The sequence below is a fragment of the Lissotriton vulgaris genome, chromosome 6 (genome assembly GCF_964263255.1).
Source record: "Lissotriton vulgaris chromosome 6, aLisVul1.2, whole genome shotgun sequence".
In the NCBI taxonomy this organism is placed as follows: Eukaryota; Metazoa; Chordata; class Amphibia; order Caudata; family Salamandridae; genus Lissotriton; species Lissotriton vulgaris.
In genome coordinates, this window is record NC_141694.1 from 1,671,468,151 (window position 1) to 1,671,487,065 (window position 18,915).

The 18,915-nt window shown below is 49.4% G+C and overlaps 1 protein-coding gene across 1 annotated transcript in view; it reads right to left on the reverse strand.

Annotated features, from left to right (window-relative positions):
• The window catches only part of NEK2 (NIMA related kinase 2), a 216,246-nt gene extending 204,855 nt beyond the window's left edge, over positions 1–11,391 (reverse strand). Inside the window, exon 1 of the mRNA XM_086927845.1 lies at positions 11,176–11,391. Within this exon, the coding sequence (XP_086783971.1) occupies positions 11,176–11,271 (96 nt within the window). The 5' untranslated portion in view covers positions 11,272–11,391. The remainder of the gene's footprint in view (positions 1–11,175) is intronic.
• Positions 11,392–18,915: the final 7,524 nt, after the last annotated feature.

The following is an 18,915-nucleotide window of genomic DNA, read 5'->3' on the forward strand; positions in this document are numbered from 1 at the left end:
TTTAAAGTCTGATGTCTATGGGACTCAAGAAAAATGTATGTAACCAGAACATAGCCTGGAGGCAAAGTCTAGGAAAAAAAGGCTGAGTTCAGAATATGAAGACTCATTTGAATATCAAAAAGGGACCTATAACTACAAATCTTGCAAGTCGTGTCTAGTACCTGCTTATATGAATATATTTCCAGACTCCCTTAAGAGGGGTCCACAGCAGCTTAAGTCCCACTTTGCAACAACGTATTAAGCATATCCTGGAAAGTATAACCTATAATTTGCAATTAAGGTATCTCTTTGAACCATCAAAACTATTTTTACTTAGGAGCTTCATGTTTTGGCGGTACGCTGCTTAAAGTTCACTATGCTGCTTAGCATCAGTTCCTGCGAGGGAAAGCCCAGTCCAGGCCCCAATCAAGCCCTAACGGCTACAGTTAGTCAGGTTTTTCTTCCACCTCACCGAATATAAAGTTGCTTCCCACAATGCGATATATTAGTCCAGAAAGTTTGGTAAGTTCTTGTTCGCCAAGTAGTGCTGCAAGAGGTGCACAGTTTAATCATGCAATCTCAAACTCAGAGGAAAATTGTAATGGCCCTTTCTCCCACAAAACTGATATGAAACTAATTTGATAAAGAAAAGGCTATGCATATGAAAAGAAAAGGGAAACAAAGTAAAATATCAATGCAGTCCAACACCAATCCTCGATGATTGTTTATTAATTCATGTGGGTTCCTATACAACATAATCCAATGTTAAAGGGCAGTAGTCCACTCAGCTCTCAGACACTCTGGGAGTAAATAGAGCAACAGAGTTTAATTCTCCAACTTCTACACACACTGATATAACCAGCTAACCTACATTCTTTAATTATGAATTAAGCTATCGGGGCGTGGCTTGGATGCCGAGGAGGTAGGCAGCGTGAGCTCGGAGCTCCGTGCCCGATCCCGGAAAATATCCTGAAAATCTGATCGGACCCCGATGTAATCGATATCATCCGGTACTGGAAGGTACTGCGGAGGGTCCGGTGCCCACGGAGGACGACGCCGAGCCATTCCACAGCAGTATTTCGACTTTGAAAGTTGGACCCAGGCGAGAAGTCGCAGACCCTAAAATGGCGGCGGTGGCATGAGACTCGGAGACGATGGAGTCATCTGCCCGGAGACCCACTAAGGACTGCTCCCTGACAAATCGGAGGTGCTGGCGGTTGTATCGCGCCTCTCCCTAGGTGCCGGAGTGGACCTTGGGCGCACCCTCGGGCGGTGGCTGGGAACCGCCCCCTGGTAGTGGCGGCGAAAGTGCGGCAGTGACCCAGTGACGAAAGCCCCGGGCCCTTGGCACGACTGGCGCCAGCCGGGCTGACGGTCGTTCAGTGTTCCTGCTTCTTGGAGATAACCTTGGATCCGGGGACCCTACCGGAGGGCGAAACCCGGCGACGCTCGGAGAACGACCAGGACCATACTCGGAGGCCCCCGCTCGGGCCGGCCCAGATGGGGAAGACGAAGGGGAAGGGAGATGGTGCGACCGATACAGAAGCTGCGGAGGGAGCGGAGCGAGACCAAGCGGCATTGCAGCGGATGCAAGATCGTATCCTAGAGGCCATCGCCACCACAAAGGACGCCCTACAACAAGATATAGCTCAGGTGGCGACGGGCTTGGGCCTCCTGAAGGCCGACCATGATAAACTTAAGGACAGGGTGAAGTCCGTGGAGATCACGGTTAAGGAATTAGCCCCGGGCCATACAACGATGAAGGCCCAGATGACGGAAGTGATGGACCGCTTGAAGGTGCTAGAACGGAGGGCCGAAGATGCGGAAAACCGGAACAGGCGCAACAACGTACGCCTAGTGGGCCTGCCGGAAAAAATCGAAGGGGACGACATGGTGGGCTACCTCGATAACTGGCTGCGGACGGAGGTGGCACCGGAAGGATTGTCCCCCTTCTTCTCCCTGGAACGGGCACATAGGGTTCCAGCGCGCCCGCCAGCCTTGGGCCTCCCTCCTCGCCCAGTGGTGTTCAAGTTGATCCATTACCGGGACAGGGACTGGCTTTTACAGAGGGCGAGAGAGGCAGGGCCCTTTCAAGTGGACAACAGCAGAGTCACTATGTTCCCGGATTATACATTTGAGACGCAGCGGCTTCGGGCGAACTTTCTGTCCCTCAAGCGGGAGCTCCGCAAGGAAGGCATCAAGTACTCCCTGTTGTTCCCCGCCAAGCTGAGAGTGGTGGTGGATGAACAGTCACTCTTCTTCACGTCCTCCGCGGACGCTTGGGACTGGTGGGACACTTATAAAGCAGGAACGGACGGTGCTAAGGCCAGGGAGGAGGAGGCTAAGGTGGCGCAACCGGTCAGGCAATCCCAACGGATCAGGAGGAACCGCAGGAGGACCGGCAAACCATCGATGTCGCAGACGGAGGCGGAGAGGCAGGCGGCGCTACAGGCGGTAGCGGACTTATCCAGGGCCTCCAGAAGTCAGTCCGGGAAGGGCACGGAATCAGAGGACCCGGGCACGGGCTCGGAGACGGGACAATCGGAATTTGGTGGAGCCCGGGGCCCTATTGTGACACCGCAGACTTCGGGGGAGATACTTGAGGCGTGTTGAACTGAACTGGTGGAGTGAACTCGTTGGTTGGACACCGGGGCACTGGGCCCGTGGCAGTGGAACGCTATTACTTGAGGTTTTGGGGGGCTGTAATGTGGGGATTGCGGGGTGGAGTGCGCGGGGCTGATTTGCTTTGAGGTTCTATCGCATCGAGCCACGCCTTACTGGCCCCTAAGGTCACCGCAGTGGGGACTGCGACCATTACCACCTTTCCTTGAGGGGTGGTCGGGAGTGTTGGTTTGGATGGGGGTACTTCCAGTTGCGGGGGGGCCTGTCCTGGGGGGGTGGGTGTTGCGAGCAGTTGGGGTTGCTCGGGGGTAGTTGTTGTTGGAGGGGTTTGGCTTCCTGTTTGGAGAGGGTGGGTGGGTGGGCCCGTGGTCGCGGGACTTGTAAGGACACTGTTCTTTGTTGTCTGGTCCGGTTGTGTAGGGGGGGATGGCTAGTACTGGGGCGTTGAAATGTGTGACCTGGAATGTGCGGGGTATGCAGTCCATGACGCGCAGACATAAAGTTCAGGCATACCTCAAGCGTAGGGGGGTTCATATAGCGTTCCTGCAAGAGACACATCTTAATAAGCAAGAAGGGGCCGCTCTGCAGAGGCGCTGGAGGGGGCAGCTGTTTTACACGACATTCTCAGCTTTTGCAAGGGGGACACTGATTTGGATACGGGCGGGGGTCCCCTTCCAGGTCACAAAGTCATTGGTGGACCCGGAGGGCAGGTATGTGGCGGTGGAAGGGAGGCTGAGAGGCAGGGTGATATCTCTCTGTAATGTGTATGCTCCTAATGTAGACCTGCCCGCATTCTTGTCTACCATCTCGGGCAAAATGGCGGGCTATTTGGCAGGGCCGGTCCTCTTGGGGGGGGACTTCAACTCGGTTGAGGATGTGTTACTAGATAGGTCCCATCCCCCGCTGCGCGCGTCCCCAGTGCATAGGGTCGCCAAGCGTAGGTTGGAATGGCAGGAGAGCTGGGCCCTCACGGATGCATGGAGGGCGTTGCACCCCACTACTAGGGACTACTCCTTTCACTCGCACCTACATGACCTGCACGTGAGGCTGGACGCGTTTCTTTGTTCGGCGTGTGTGCTCCCCGCGGTGGGGGGGGGCGGAATACTTGGCCAGGACGCTATCGGACCACAACCCTTTGTTGATCTCTCTGGACTGGATGGTGACTGTTAACTGCGTGCCAACATGGCGCCTGCAACCCGACACCCTAGATGACTTGTTGTTCAGGGAGGCCCTGGGTGAGCGCATTGAGAGGTACTTTGAGGAGAACAGTGGCTCGGCCTCCACGAGGGCAGTAGAATGGGATGCGTTCAAGGTGGTGGTGCGGGGACAATGTATTGGGCACACGGCTGGGGCTCGGAAAACTCTGTTGGATGACTTAGATAAGGCTGAGGCACGGCTGAGAGACTTAGAGAAGAGGCGCCCGAATCACTCTGAGTTGCAGGAGGGGCTTAGCGGGGCACGGGAGGGGCTGGCGGTAGAGCTGGAGCGGCTGCGTAGCTTCGACCACAAGGCGTACATGACGAGGGCGCATGCGGAGGGAGATAAGGCGGGGTCGATGCTGGCTAGGCTCGCTAACCCAGTTCGGAGGGGAGTACCGATCATGGGGATCCAGGAGACGGGGGAGGAGCCCTGCCACACTCAACCCGGGATCCTGAATAAGTTTCGTGCTTATTATGAGGGGCTCTATGAGAGTGGTGGAACGGGAGGGGTGGAGGAGCTTGAAGAGTTCTTGGACGGGTTACAGTTACCACGGGTGGAGGACTCGGAGGCGGAAGAGCTGGGTCGGCCCATCACTCTTGGAGAGATAGGTTGTGCAGTAAAGCAGATGGCCAGAAATAAGACCCCGGGTCTTGACGGGCTACCGATCGAATTTTATAGTAAATACCTAGAATACCTTGCCCCACGGCTGCGCGAGGTGTACAATGAGGCACAAACGAAGGGTCGACTCCCGGGCTCCATGTGCGAGGCCCTCATGATCCCGCTCTTGAAACCGGGCAGAGAGGGTGCGGCTCTGTCCTCGTACCGTCCGTTGTCCATGTTGACGACGGACTACAAGATCCTCAGTAAAATTCTTGCCAACAGACTGCTGGTACACATGACAAGCCTTGTTCACGGTGACCAGTGTGGTTTTATACCGACACGCAACACCACTCATAACATTCGTAGACTTACGAGACTGATGGGTGCGGACTGGCCGGGTGCCGTCTCCCCATTTGTCCTCTCCATTGATATCGAGAAGGCATTTGACAGCCTTGAATGGGGATACTTGTATGAGGTGATGCGACGCTTCGGACTGGGGGACGGATACATAAAATGGACCAAGGTCCTGTACACCGAGGCGGTAGCGAGGGTTCGAGTGGGCACTCTGATCTCGAGACAGTACCCGATCAGGCGTGGCACTAGACAGGGTTGTTCCCTATCCCCGCTCCTATTCGCTTTGGCGATGGAACCCTTCGCTGCGGAGGCCAGACTGGGCCGCCACTACGCAGGTTTATCATTTAGGGGCAGGCCGCACTTCATCTCCCTGTACGCAGATGACCTGCTGATGTTTCTGGCCGATGCGGGCCCCGAGCTCCAGGGGGCGCGGCAGCTACTGGGGCAGTTTGGCCGGTTGTCGGGCCTGAGGGTCAACTGGCCTAAATCCTGCCTGTTCCCTCTGAGGCCGGGGGAACCGTGCCCACTCACCGCACAGGAACTCCGGTGGGAGCCGCGTTGTCTGCATTACTTGGGGGTCTATGTTTATCATACCCCGGCCGACTTACTGGACGGTAACATCACTCGCTGTATTAATGCCCTGCGGGGGTCCATGGACTTCTGGGCGACTCTGCCGTTATCCCTGGCTGGTAGGATCTCCCTGCTTAAAATGATAGCCCTGCCCAGGCTTTTGTACTATTTTAGGGCACTCCCGGTATGGATCCCGAGCTCTATTTTCAAACGCCTGAGGTCTTTGGTAATAGCGTTCTTATGGGGCACGGGAAGGAGGCGCATAGCGCTCGACACTCTGTTGCGCCCCAAAGATGAAGGAGGTATGGTGGTGCCGGATTTTGAAGGGTATTACCTGGCCACGCAGCTGCAGATTTTTACTCAGGAGGTAGCGAGAGTATATAGAGGCCCCGAGGACGCGAGAGTAGAAGGCACCCCGCGGCACGTTCTGGCGTACATCACGCTGCACCAGAAGCTCCGGGTGGGAGACCTGACGGTCGAGGAGCAGACGTTCCGGCTCTGCTGGGACCGGGCCCGTAAGCGGGCGGGTGTCCGCCTTATGTATGCCCCTGAAATTCCGCTGGGGATGGTCACCGCCCTCCCACATGGAGGCGACTGGTCGCGCTTGCTAGGATGGGAGGAGGCGGGAATACAGATGCTGGGTGATCTCTATGAAGATGGGGTGTTGCTGCCGTTCCAGGACCTGCAGGAGCGATTTGACCTTCCGAGGGGCGACTAGTTGCTGCATGCAGCAGTCACGGGCGCCATGCAAGCCCACTGGGGGGAAGGGCTGCAGGAACCGGGCACCTCGATGGCCTGCCAGTACACAATGATGGCGGCGGGAACTTTTAAGGCTGTCACGTGCCTGTACTCTAGGATGCAGCGGGAGGCCTTGCAGCCTTTGGCAGCCCTGAAGGCCAAGTGGGAGCTGGACCTTCAAGTGGAGATACCTGACACGACCTGGGGCCAGTTGCTAAGGCGGGCACGGAAGAGCTCGAGAAATGCCAGGTTTCAATTAATCCACTTCTATGTCATTCACAGGGCATACCTCACCCCGGGGAAAATCCAACAGTATTTTGGGGTGGACGACGCTGCTTGCCCCAGGTGTAACACAATTGGGGCGGATCTGGGTCATATGCTGTGGGATTGTCCCTCTCTGGGAGACTATTGGCAGGAAGTTGGGCGTGCCCTTAACGGCGCGACGGATAGGGATATCCAGTTCACTAAAGCGGTTGGCGTCCTTCATTGGTTCCCTCACACGCCTCGGAACAAGACGACTAGTAAATTTATAGATTTAGGGCTTATTCTGGCCAAGCGGGAGATCACGAGAAACTGGAAGTCCAGAGTGGGGCCCACGTATAAAAGATGGTATGGGGAGTGCCTGAGATGGGCCGCGTGTGAAAGTACTCTGCGGTACCAGATGGCCTGGAGGATGAATGACGAGAAAGCTCTGGAGAGGGCAACTGCATGGGAAGTGATGGTGCAAGCTCTCCGTGATATGGATGATGAGGGGCAGGAGGGCGAGAGCGAACTGGACCGGGCAGACCCTATCACTACACAGGAGAACACACCTTAGCGAATGACTGCTTCCTCCTGCAACACACCAGACACTTTTACACTGTTAACTCAACGCAGAGCGACCACGGGGGAGGGCGGGCAGGAAGCTGGTTTGGAGAGGTGTTGGGGTACCGAAATTTGGGGAGGGGTGAAAATCACAAAAGCAACCCAGAGATATTTGCTTAATGTAGCGGTCAGACGTTGTAAGGAGTTACGAGAAGTGATCAGGGATGAGGTCACCCACACCGAGGACGGGGTGGACCCCCCGGATGGAGAAGGACTGGACCATACTAATCTTGTACATGCTGAATATTTACTGATGATTATATTGTCTGTACATTTCTATTGGTGATGCAATAAAAATGATGTTAAAAAAAAATTAATTAAGCTATCTTGTCTTTTTACCCTGGAGAAAAACTCTACTAACAATTGACCCCTTTAAGTTGGAAATGTGTAAATCAAAATACTATTACTTTACTCGATTGAAAACTTTTGGAGTTCTTTAAACAGTTCTGCCTCTTAGGGTAATGAAATCAGGTGATATCGAGCTAGTAAACCGTAGGCTTGACATTCACAATTAAAACGGTCAACTTTCATCTAATCAACACTCATAAATGATCTGCTGTTTAGATATACAAGTATATTCAAGCAAAATCAAGGCAGCTGGATTAATATGTTCGACAGGTCTCAATGGTCCATAATGGCCTGCCCTCCTGTTTGGAAGCAATACAATGCATGCTTTCTTCTAGAATATGACAGCGGGATGAATATGTTCGACAGGTCTCAATGCTACCGCTGGCTGCGGTAGTCAAACGCTGGGGCCTGACAATGGTGTCCTATGCGGATGACACGCAGCTGGCGGTCACATTAAGTGAGGACTCAGCTGTGGACGCCCTCAACTTCTGTGAGGGGCTACGTGCGGTGGCCAATTGGATGAACCAAAACTGTCTCCAATTGAACACAAAGAAGACAGAGGTGATGGTGGTCGGTAAGCAACCTGGATGGTGGAATGACAACTGGTGGCCCCCCCGAGCTAGGAATGATCCCTTCTCCTGCTATGGAGATAAAAAATCTTGGGGTTTGGCTAGACCCTACACTTAGTTTTACCTGCCAGACTAAGAGGGTGGCTGTCTCCTGTTTTGACATAATTAGGGGTATCAGGCCGGTGCTTAAATTTTTCGATGCCCCCACTAGACAGCTTGTGGTACAGGCCTCTGTACTATCTAGGATAGATTATGCCAGTGCTCTGTTAGCAGGTACGAACAAGGCAGAACAGATGCGGCTTCAACGAGTGCAGAATGCCGCCGCAAGAGCGGTATTAGGGTTGCCCAGACGTTGCTCAGCATCTAGAGCACTGCAATAGCTCCATTGGTTGCCTGTTGCTCAGCGGATCGAGTTCAAGGTGCTCTGCCTGGCCTTTAAAATTCTGAAAGGCACGGCCCCACCTATTCTGATGAACTTATTGATCCCATATGTTCCCTCTCGATCCTTGAGATCGATGGGCCAGAATTTCTCTATTGTCCCACGCTTTCGGCTGGGTAGGATTGGAGGCCGCTCCTTTCGAGTAGTAGCCGCCAAATTATGGAACTCGCTTCCTAGTGAAATTCGAGCTCTGGAAGATCTGTTCCAGTTCAGGCGTGTCATCAAAACTCTTCTTTTTAATAAAACTTCCTGATCCTGTCTTATTTGTGTGATGTTATGTATACTTTCCTTGGCGCCAGGACGCCCCTTTGCTGGGGCAGCTGTGCGCGGTATAAAAACCATTAACATAACATAACATAATGACCTAGCTGCCTGTTTGGATGTGATACGTTCCATGCTTTCATCTAGAATCCGACAGCAGGATTAATATGTTTGACAGGTCTTAATGGTCCATAATGACCTGCCCACCGGTTTGGAAGTGACACGCTCCATGCTTTCTTCTAGAATCTGACAGCAGAAGAGCAAAAAATATCAATCTCTAAAACAGGGTCATCTATTAAATTAAAAAATAAGATGCCTGATGTTATTAAAAATTAAAGTCTTACTTATGTAAAAAAAAAAAAAAAAAAAAAAAAAAAACACATTGACTTCTACTAGCATTAACTTAGAATCCAGTCATTGATATTTACAATCTTGTCAAGACCTGAAAGGCTTATCAATCTTATTAAAGCAAGCCCCGTCAATATGGGCACCTTTTTCTTTGTACAGCCAATGTTTGCTTAGTGTGTCAAAAATTACACATTTCCTGATTGTCAAAAGTCAGTCTATTGGCTCCATTCACGATTCTGGAAATTACTGTCTAGCAAGTTTGTAATACAACGCTGGAAAAAAAATCACGAAAAGTCTGCTCAGACTCTTGCGGACGAGCTGTAAGAAAATAAGTCAATACCTATGAAGCATGCAGACTTTTGTCCACCATGTTCTATATAGTCAGCAATTGTATATCTTTACAGATCATAACAGATAAATATGCAAACAAAAAACATTACACTTACTAATGCATCATGAGAATTCGTTCAAGATTATAGGCCCATACTGCAGACAGAGCTACAATTATTGGGAATTCTGAATATGCGGTAAAAGATTGTTAAAAGGAATTGCACGACAAGACGTGGGTACTAATACAACCGGACAACAAAGCAACTTACAAATATGTCTCTTTGCCCTTTCATTGTATTTACAGCTTGCTGATTTACCTGGAGTCTCAGATTGTTTGTTTCCTTCCACTTGTATTAGGAGGGAGACCATTCAACTGCCAGTTTTATGCTGATTAGTACCTTTTTAGGACAACATAGTACATTGAATAAAGCTCACAGACGAACGAGCCAAGTGCGAAACACATAATATCTATAACATATTTGAATGCATTTCACTTCGTCGCAGATGATTTCCAGGTGAACAAATAAGTATGCTTTTTCTTTAGTCTAAATGTTGTGCCTTTAATCAATCATTTTTGATTGCTGTACCATAATTCTGTTGAAAACTAAGTGCCAAAGCCTTCTTATGGACCTAAAGCATGCACTGGTCCTTGGCCAAGCTATCAACCCGAACACTCAGGACAAAAGAGCAATAGCCTAGACCCAACAAATGATTTGATTACGATTTAAGAGGTGTGAGGCACCCACAACTAGTGACTCAGTCTACACAAATGCGGTTATTAGCATTTGTACACCACACTTTTAGGATTTGCACGGTCCTGTAGTGATTCAGAGTTATTCACAAGTCAGCCCATGACGCGGTAATTGAGAGTTACTGGTAAAGATCCATCAGTACAATATATTATTAATTACCATCTCATACTGAAGTAGAGTTTAACATTTTTTTGCAATACCCAGTAAAATTATTTGTGAAATGGTTGATGTTTTATGATGCATAAAGTCGGGACTGGATGAATTAAGTTGCACTTAAAATGAGTTTACTGAGTCATTTAGAAATAATTAATACTGGGAAGTAGATATTCCACATCTTCATATGAGATACTATTTGCTTTAACATAGGGGGAGTATTGGGTGTCTGTTCGACTTGCTCATGTCCCCCCTCACAGTGTCCCGCTGCAAACCATCTTCCTTCCTCTTGTCTCTGCGGTCTATGATGTGTATGGGTATGTGGTGAAAGACTGACATTTGTTTTGTTCTGTTTCTCGAGGCCCAACCTAACCAACAAATAATAGTAGCAACCACCTCCATCTTTTCAAGCCTGTACTGCGCCAATTAACGACCTTGCCACAACATACATTTTATCTAAAACGGTGGTATAGAAAAGCATAATAGAAATAAGCATGTAAACTCAGGAGAGTGCTCTATAACTCTGAAGACACCAGTGAATAACTCACAACAGCCCGGAGACCCCCAAACCACTTCAACCAGGGGCGATTCTTAACCTCACCCTGCCAAAACCTACTTCGGCTGAAATAAAATGGCTCCTGCGTCACAGTCGGAGAAGGCTCTCAGGTAAGGAACAGGCACCCCATAATACAATGAAATAATAAACCTGGCTTTCCATAATTATATTGCACCCATTTTTCTAAGTCAGAAACACCGCGAAGCTGCTTAGTTGGTCAAGCTGCAACATACCACCGTGATACAAGAAGCTAAACACAATGGAAACAAACAATGGGGAAACAAACATCAGAGGATTCCAGACTTTGTGGCAAACAGTAGACGCGCACCTTCGCCCACATATTATATACCACTCAATCACCACGCTTCATGAATACTCGGTTCCAAACGGCTAATAGTGACACCAAATCCCATGAAGACACGGATTCATCCTCGCTGATGACCCTCTGCCCAACCAGCTGGAGCACCCCCGGTCTCACTGCGCCCACCTCACCTTGCTGTCCGATTTCCTCATCACCTTCTTACACTTTCCGTACGACCCACTGCCCACGGTGTGGAGCTCCTGGTAATCCTCCAGTCGGGAAGGCATGGCTACAACGGGGGGCAACTAGAAGCTCAAGCTCTTCACGTAGATAACCTGCGAAGCGACAGTAACAAGTCCTGCAACCTTCAAACTGCGCCGCCTCTGGGGGCGTGCGTCTGATTGGACGCAGACAGTGCGGTTCACGACTCTCTGATTGGAGGGCCGACATAAACAAGGAAGGTCGCTAGGCGGAGAAGAACGCCGCGCGAGCAAGCGCGCGCGCCCCCAAAGTTCAAGCATCTCAACACAGCCGGGCACTACGCTGATTATCCCCACCTCTTCCTGTAGCGGCCTTTCAGTAGAAACGAAAGAAAGACCCACGTCGAGGCCCTACATAGGTACCGCTTGTTTTATTTTCGCATCGCGCTTTCACCTAGAGCGGGATGCGAAAGTAAACAAACGGCTGCCTTTGCGGTACCGCACTTGTTTCATGTAACGCTTGGAACAAATACATCTGGGACACACACGAGATAAAAATGCATCGTGGAAAATGTACCATTAAAATACTTAGAAAGACGCACAATTACGTATTGAAAGATTGAATTCAAGATTTGAAGCAAGTGCATTTAAATACCATTATGAATAAACAACCATTATTCAAACGCCGAGTCTGCAAAACTCTAGCTTTCCCGGGCAGAGTTGCAACATTTCTCTCTGTCTATTAATATGCAAATCAACACGAGAAGGGGGCGCAATGCATGATGGGCTGCATTACAATGGGGAGGAGACAAGACTGTCGATTCAGTAAGCTCACCTTTCTGCTGTAGTGGTGTTCAGAAATCGAGACTTTCGTTCGAATCTTTAATACAATTTCAGATCACCGTAAAAAAATGGGGGTCTTTACTGGTCATCAGCGATGTGCTACCGTTATCGGAGATACCATTCTTATCTAGGGGGTGCGCTGATAGTGAGGGCAGTAATGTTAACATCTTTTCAGCACTTATGCCACTATGTTTGGAACTTTTAGTACTACTCATTCTCCAACAAATTAGGAATGCCTTAATATCATAGTCAAGATCAAAGACTTATATAACTCTTCCCAGGTGACGGTACAATTGAGTCAGATGAGCATGTCTGCTTGTTCCTTGCCAGTAGCTAAAACCCTAGAATTGAAAGTGTTGACTTGGGGTAAAGAAAACAGCAGTTCACCCATTAAACTATGCCCATTAAGGCAGTGCTTAATTTGTAAAATATGAAGTGCAGGTGCTCAAATTTTTGTCGGAGGCCACACGTACTTTTCTCCGGCTCCACCCACTTCCTCCGCTGGCTCCACCCTCTTACTCTATTAGCTTCTTCCATATCCTCAACTGGCACTGCGAAAAGTCAGATGAATTTCAGCAATGCTCAGAACGATGACACCTTGAAAAGTCTACTGACATAGAAAAGGGACGTTAAAAAAATATAACGCTCAAGATCTGTTACACTCATTTTCTGGTCTTTGATATTTAGCCTATTACCATCCAGGTGGCTGGGGAAGGGAATCATAACTTTTAAATCTGTTTTAAATCCCACATCCCTCCCACTTACTCAAAAATGCCAACCTTGGGGGATTCTAGAAAACAGCGCAATCTCTGGGCGAGGTGCGTGGGACGAGGGACAATTGAGGAAGGGAAGTGACAGGCTCTGCCAAGAACACACAGGAGGGACAAAGGCACCTGGCAGAGTGGGCACAAATGAACTTTGTGTGAGTGAGGAGATCTCAGATGTGAGGAGAGCCGCCTTCATCAAAGACATCCCGCCTCGTCAGCGCCCAGACCCTCGCAAAAAATGTGTCAGATAGTGGAATCAATTCAGGAAGGAAATGATAAGAGTTTGCATTTTACAATTTAGCTTAAACACCTGGTTAAACTTGATCCGGTGAGGACAAGCATCACTTTGTGAATGCTGACAGATAGTGAGCACAACTGGTCGCACAGAGCGCATCACAACAATACATATTGCACACTATGCACAGCTTGAAAATATGCAGATACATTATTCAAGGGCTGCAGAAGAAAAAAAAGATAACATGAACACCCGCAGCTGCCACACAAGTTCTGAGCTCATTAACACATTCATAAAACGACCAACTTCCAGTGGGTAGCAGCATAACTGCTTTTTTTTTACATGACACTGGGGGTGTGGTTCCTTTCATTAAAGGGTTAAAAAAAACTAGAAACTTGCGAATGTTAAATTGAGTATGGTTTATTAAATCAGTGAGCCCACATTACAAAGATACAACTGTGTAAGCTAGCTCAGAGTGAAGGCACAGTAAGTGGTCTCGTTATGAGGCACTGTAGCGCCTAGTGCTGTTTAGGTAATGTGCAAAGTGGTCAATGGTTTTTCCGGTCGTTTTTCACAGTTACTCCAAGTACCATTTACTCTAGGAAAAGGAAAAAATTATTTGTGATTCAGACCTGTGGTCTCTTCCTAACTGAGCATCGAAAATACCTGAGTCATTATACCCAAGTTAAATATTCTGTAACGTTCTTCGTCGTGGTAAATTAAATTGTGACACATGTAAACCTCATTTAAATGTCGTCTAATGCTACTCAAATAAACTACGTGGAAGAAATGATAAAGCAGCATGCACCCTAGTTTAGCCGAAAACGTTTTTCTAAAAAAGTTATGGAACACTTCTACTACACAAATCATTCTTAATTCAAGAGCTATTACTCTGCCATCAGAATAACGTAATGGTGCTGCGCGTGTTGCTGCTGCTTGGCTGCCCTCAACCCTCAATGTCGTCATGCTTATCATGGTTCGTGGGGTGCGGGCGTGGCAATTGGAAAAAATATGCGCGTGCCACGCTGCCTGCTGCACAGCCCCTTTAATTTCCTGCTTAGAATCTCACATCCCTCCCACTCACTCAAAAATGCCAACTTTGGGGGATTCTAGAAAACTGCGCAATCTCTGGTCGAGCTGCGTGGGACGAGGGACAATTGAGGAAGGGAAGTGACAGGCTCTGCCAAGAACACACAGGAGAGACAAAGGCACGTGGCAGAGAGTGGGCACAAATGAACTTTGTGTGAGTGAGGAGATCTCAGGTGTGAGGAGAGCCACCTTAATCAAACACACCCCGCCTCGTCATACTGGCATTTAACAAATTTCTTTATGCGTACCGTGGGGTGGGCCCGGGCTATATATACACAGGTCCGGCTGGCGGCCGCTACTAGGCCAAGCCAGCTGATCCCAGGAAGGAGCATGCACTATCGTTGAATTCAAAAGTTGGGAGGAAGGGGGGGAGGAGCCTAGCCAGCAGCCGAGATGGCCGCCTAGCACCTCGGCTCCGCCGACCCGTGTGCCTTTTCCCAATATCCTGCTTTAAATCCTGCACCTCCGTGCACCTCACTTACCTAGGAGACGCTCCTACTCCCGCTGTGACGAATTCCGGTGAAAGCGGAGCGATCCCGGTGGTGAAGAGCCTCCGTTCCCATCCCGGCCTCTCGAGTGGCCGCAGCAGGGACATCGAGTTACGGAGACGGCCGGCGGCGACAGCAACAGCAGCGGCCGCTGCGGAGGGGGAGGAGCCGGTGGACTGTCTCTACAGGCTGGCGCTGGGCTTTTTCATAGTAGCTTTCCTCGGCTTGGCTGCCCAGCGCGCCTTACCTGCAACATTGTATCGGCTCCCGCACACTGTATCCCGGCCTCGCTGGAAGAGAGCCGGGATTGTTTCATTGTTGCACTCCCCCGTGGCGGACGCCATTTTCCGCGTCTGCAACCCTGTGCCTGCCAGAGGGATTCCCTGCTCCGCCGGCTTTTTGATAAAAGAAGTTTCCCTTCGACCGGCTGCCTTCCTATCACGGTACCAGCTGTGCCCTGCAGACATTGCACGGAGTTCTCGGGGGCGGCTCGCTGACGAGTGAGCCTTGCTTTTCGTGGCGCTCTACAGCTGTGCGCACAAGATGGTGGCCAATGATGCACCCCCCATTCCGGATCCACCGCTGGGGCTTCGGGATGTCCTGGATGCACTTGTAGATCTGCGTATGGCCTTTCACGACTTTGCTAATGATTTGGGGGCCCGGCTCACTGAGATCCTTCCAGCTGGTCACGATGGCCCCTCAGCACTGCACACTACGCCACATCCTCCATTGGTCGACGGTGGATCACCCGCTCTGGAGTGTACGGAGGCGACGGATGGGCACGCCTCCGTTACTGCTGTAGTACTCCTCGGCTTCGCCTCGGGGGAGTTCGGCGACACTGCTCCTTTGCGAGGGCCGGTGCTCAAGTCTCAGACGCCATGTTGCCCTTCTCCTTTGTTCTCTGGAGACTTGCTTCCTTGCATCCTTCTGGACTTGCTGTTTGTGCTTCGTCTGGCCGCTACGCTGGAACTCTCATCTGGTCTTACACCCCGTTGTGCTGTATTCGGTTTGGCAGTGAAGATTTCTTGTGCCCCCTGTCATCGAGCTCCACGCCAGTTTGCCTCGTCGCATGCACCTCGATTCCTGCACTGGATTCCACGGGGGCCCTCCCCATCCATGTTGGCTGACCTGGAACTGGACTCTGTTGTCATGCTGGTTCGAAGGGGACAGGGCTAATGATGTATTTTCTTATGCTGCAACTTCCTATGTGTATGGCCGGGACTGTGAATGACACTTGTTGGAGGTACAGGTTGATTAGGTACTAGGTCGGGGCCTGGGGTTGGGCGTCTGGGGTAACGTTATTGTCTGCTTTGGTAATATCCTGGGCCCTCCTCCGATCAAACGTGACTTTTTTCCTTCTTTTTCTTCATCTTCTTCTTCTTCTGCATTTCGGGCACTCCTTTGGGGCGACAGACACACTGCTAGGGGGGGGTAGGCCGTAGCCTCTGCATGCGTGTAGGGTGGGGGGTTAATTTCTCGATCGTTTTAGTTTCTATGGGCCTCTTTTTCTTTCTTTTTCTCTTCTTATCACTTTTATCCTTTATTCCTTTCTTCCTTATTTTCTTGGGTCAGAGGGTGGATTGGGAACTGATGGGTAGCGATTGGAGGTCACTAGGTGACGGAATTATTTTCTATCCTGATTTACTTGCTTACAGTCGATTGTTTTGCGGATAATGCTTGCTGATTATTATGATGCTCGTTGCCCACTTCTGTCCGCATCGTATTGTTCTGACTCGGATCCTTCTTGACCTTAATGCTGTGGACTCATTTAAAAACTTAAAAAAATTAAACCTCATTATCCTACCTCTCGGTGGCGCGATTATGTATAATGTAACTTGGATCACTTGTGCCTGCTTTGATATGCTGCTGAGTCGCCTAATTGCTTGCTGATGTGCCTTTTATTGTCGAGGCCGGCCTGTGGGTTGTAGGCCCGTATTTGTTTGCACATATTGTCCAATAAAGGTTTCCAAAAAAAAAAAAAAAAGTTGGGAGGAAGGATAGCAGGGCCTTTCCTTCTTTAACAACTTAACTAACCTATCCTGACATAATGATGAATAAAATAAACGTGTACCGTGGGCCGGATCAGGGCCAGGAGCAGTGGAGTGCGCAGTACTGGGAGTGTGTCGCCGTCATGGAATCTTGTGGATGGAGCCGGAGCTACCACAACCTCGGTGCCCGACACGCGTCGCCACCACTGGGCATGTCGTAATATGTAGCATGACGTCTCTGAGTCTGACTGCTATTTAAGTTATTACTTTAATATATACTTACAGTTACACTTGTGGTGGGCTGGGGCTGCGGGGCACTGTTTTCACTAACTGATAGGCCCCTGGTGGTGCTGCCTGCTCTCAGTGTGGCCGGGCTTCTCTAACTCGTGGGTTGCGGGTGTGCCATTCAGAGCGTGGCAGCAGTAAGCGGAAATAATAAATCTTCGCGCAGCGCGCACACAGTCAAATCCAAGCTACCCAATTAATTTCTGACTCCCGCCCAGTACTGCTTCCGAGTCCCGCCCACCCCACCACCAGCAACAGTTCACTGAACAAAGGGCCGTGCCCGGGCGCCGCCGCCGCTGCCAAGATGACAAACACAACAGGTGATGGACCGAATGTGGATCAATGTCACACACTCAACCCAGTCCAAGGATCTGGGCCCAAATCCATCGTTTTTTTGCACTCCACACCACCCTGGGTTAGACAATGGCGATATGCAAATCAGCTCTGACCCTGTGCCCCATGGGAACAGTCCAGTCCGAACCACATTCGGTCCATCACCTGTTTTGTTTGCATATTCCGCCCTAAGTGCGCTGGGGATGCCCAGACGTGGGTCCCTGGCACTCCACACCACTGGAGTCAAGCTAGCCGGGCTGATGAGAGGTGTTACCTCGAAACCGGTCCGGTCCTCGGATGCTTGATTCCGTTCTGGGAAGGACATGGCTTTTGTAGTTCGGACTGGACTGTTCCCATGGGGCACAGGGTCAGAGCTGATTTGCATATCGCCATTGTCTAACCCAGGGTGGTGTGGAGTGCAAAATAACGATGGATTTGGGCCCAGATCTTTGGACTGGGGTCGAGTGTGTGACATTGATCCACATTCGGTCCATCACCTGTTGTGTTTGCATATTCCGCCAAGATGACGCCATCACATGATCAGTAGCATTAGAATAATGATGATGCAGTAATTACTTTGATGTTGTTTCGGCTCACATTCACACTCAACACGCTGAACGCAGGAGACCCAGAACAACACTTGGCACCAGTGCGCCCACTCCGAGTCAGTCAGTATGGGTAATTAATTTATTATAAAATCATGTCATTATATGTGTGAACGTGCAGCCTGCCGTGCGTGTAGACCCGGCCCTGAAAAATAAGTGCCGGTGCTAAGCACCGGAAAGCACCGGCACAAATTAAGCACTGCATTAAGGTGAATTACTACTTTAACTTGTGTTCTCAATCAATCAAAAATAGCTTTATTCGATTGTTGAAGAGCAATCATAAAAGCATACAATTAAAAATGTCCACATTTCATTTCATATTATAAAATCACAAAAGTATAAAAGAGACACATAAAAAAACATATTCAGTATTTCATTATTGACTTGTTTCAGCTCAAATCATCATCACTATACAAAAAGTGCAACTAAGTAACCATGGTTTTCCTCCAATATACCACTTTTTTCAGGAAAGCTGAAGTTATTAGAACGCCTCTTTCATTATCCAGATATTGTAAACATAATAAGGCTGGTCGACATTTAGGTAGTCCCATCTGTTTAAAAAAAGGCACCAGTATCCCGCGCCTAACAATAGCATGAAATGTACAAAATAAAATAACATGAATGGTGGTTTGGGGAGACACATTATCACGGGAAACATCCTAAACAACGAAGATTAAAAAACGACTTACCTGAACAACGAAGTCTGAACAACGAAGAATCACATACCACGAAGTCCAGAACCACGACTATGCGGAACAACGACTTAAAACATTAAAAATGTTCAGAACAAATTTACTTTTTAAAGACAGTAGATGGCACTGTTGGTTAGCATTTCACTGTGGTAAAGCCTTTCTCTTCTCGACGCGAGTAAAAACTCTATGGCTGACACATTTGAAATGGCATCAAGGAAAAGCAAGCATGGAATTCTCTAACATTAAAAGGTAGGTCATTTGTTTGAATAAATGATTTTTAAAATACTTATAATTAATTATAAGAGTATTATTTATAAAAAGAGATGTTTAACATTTGTATTTAATTTGAAGTAAAAACACTTTAACATATAAACACGCTAATAAGGGATTATTGGGGGTGTGGGGG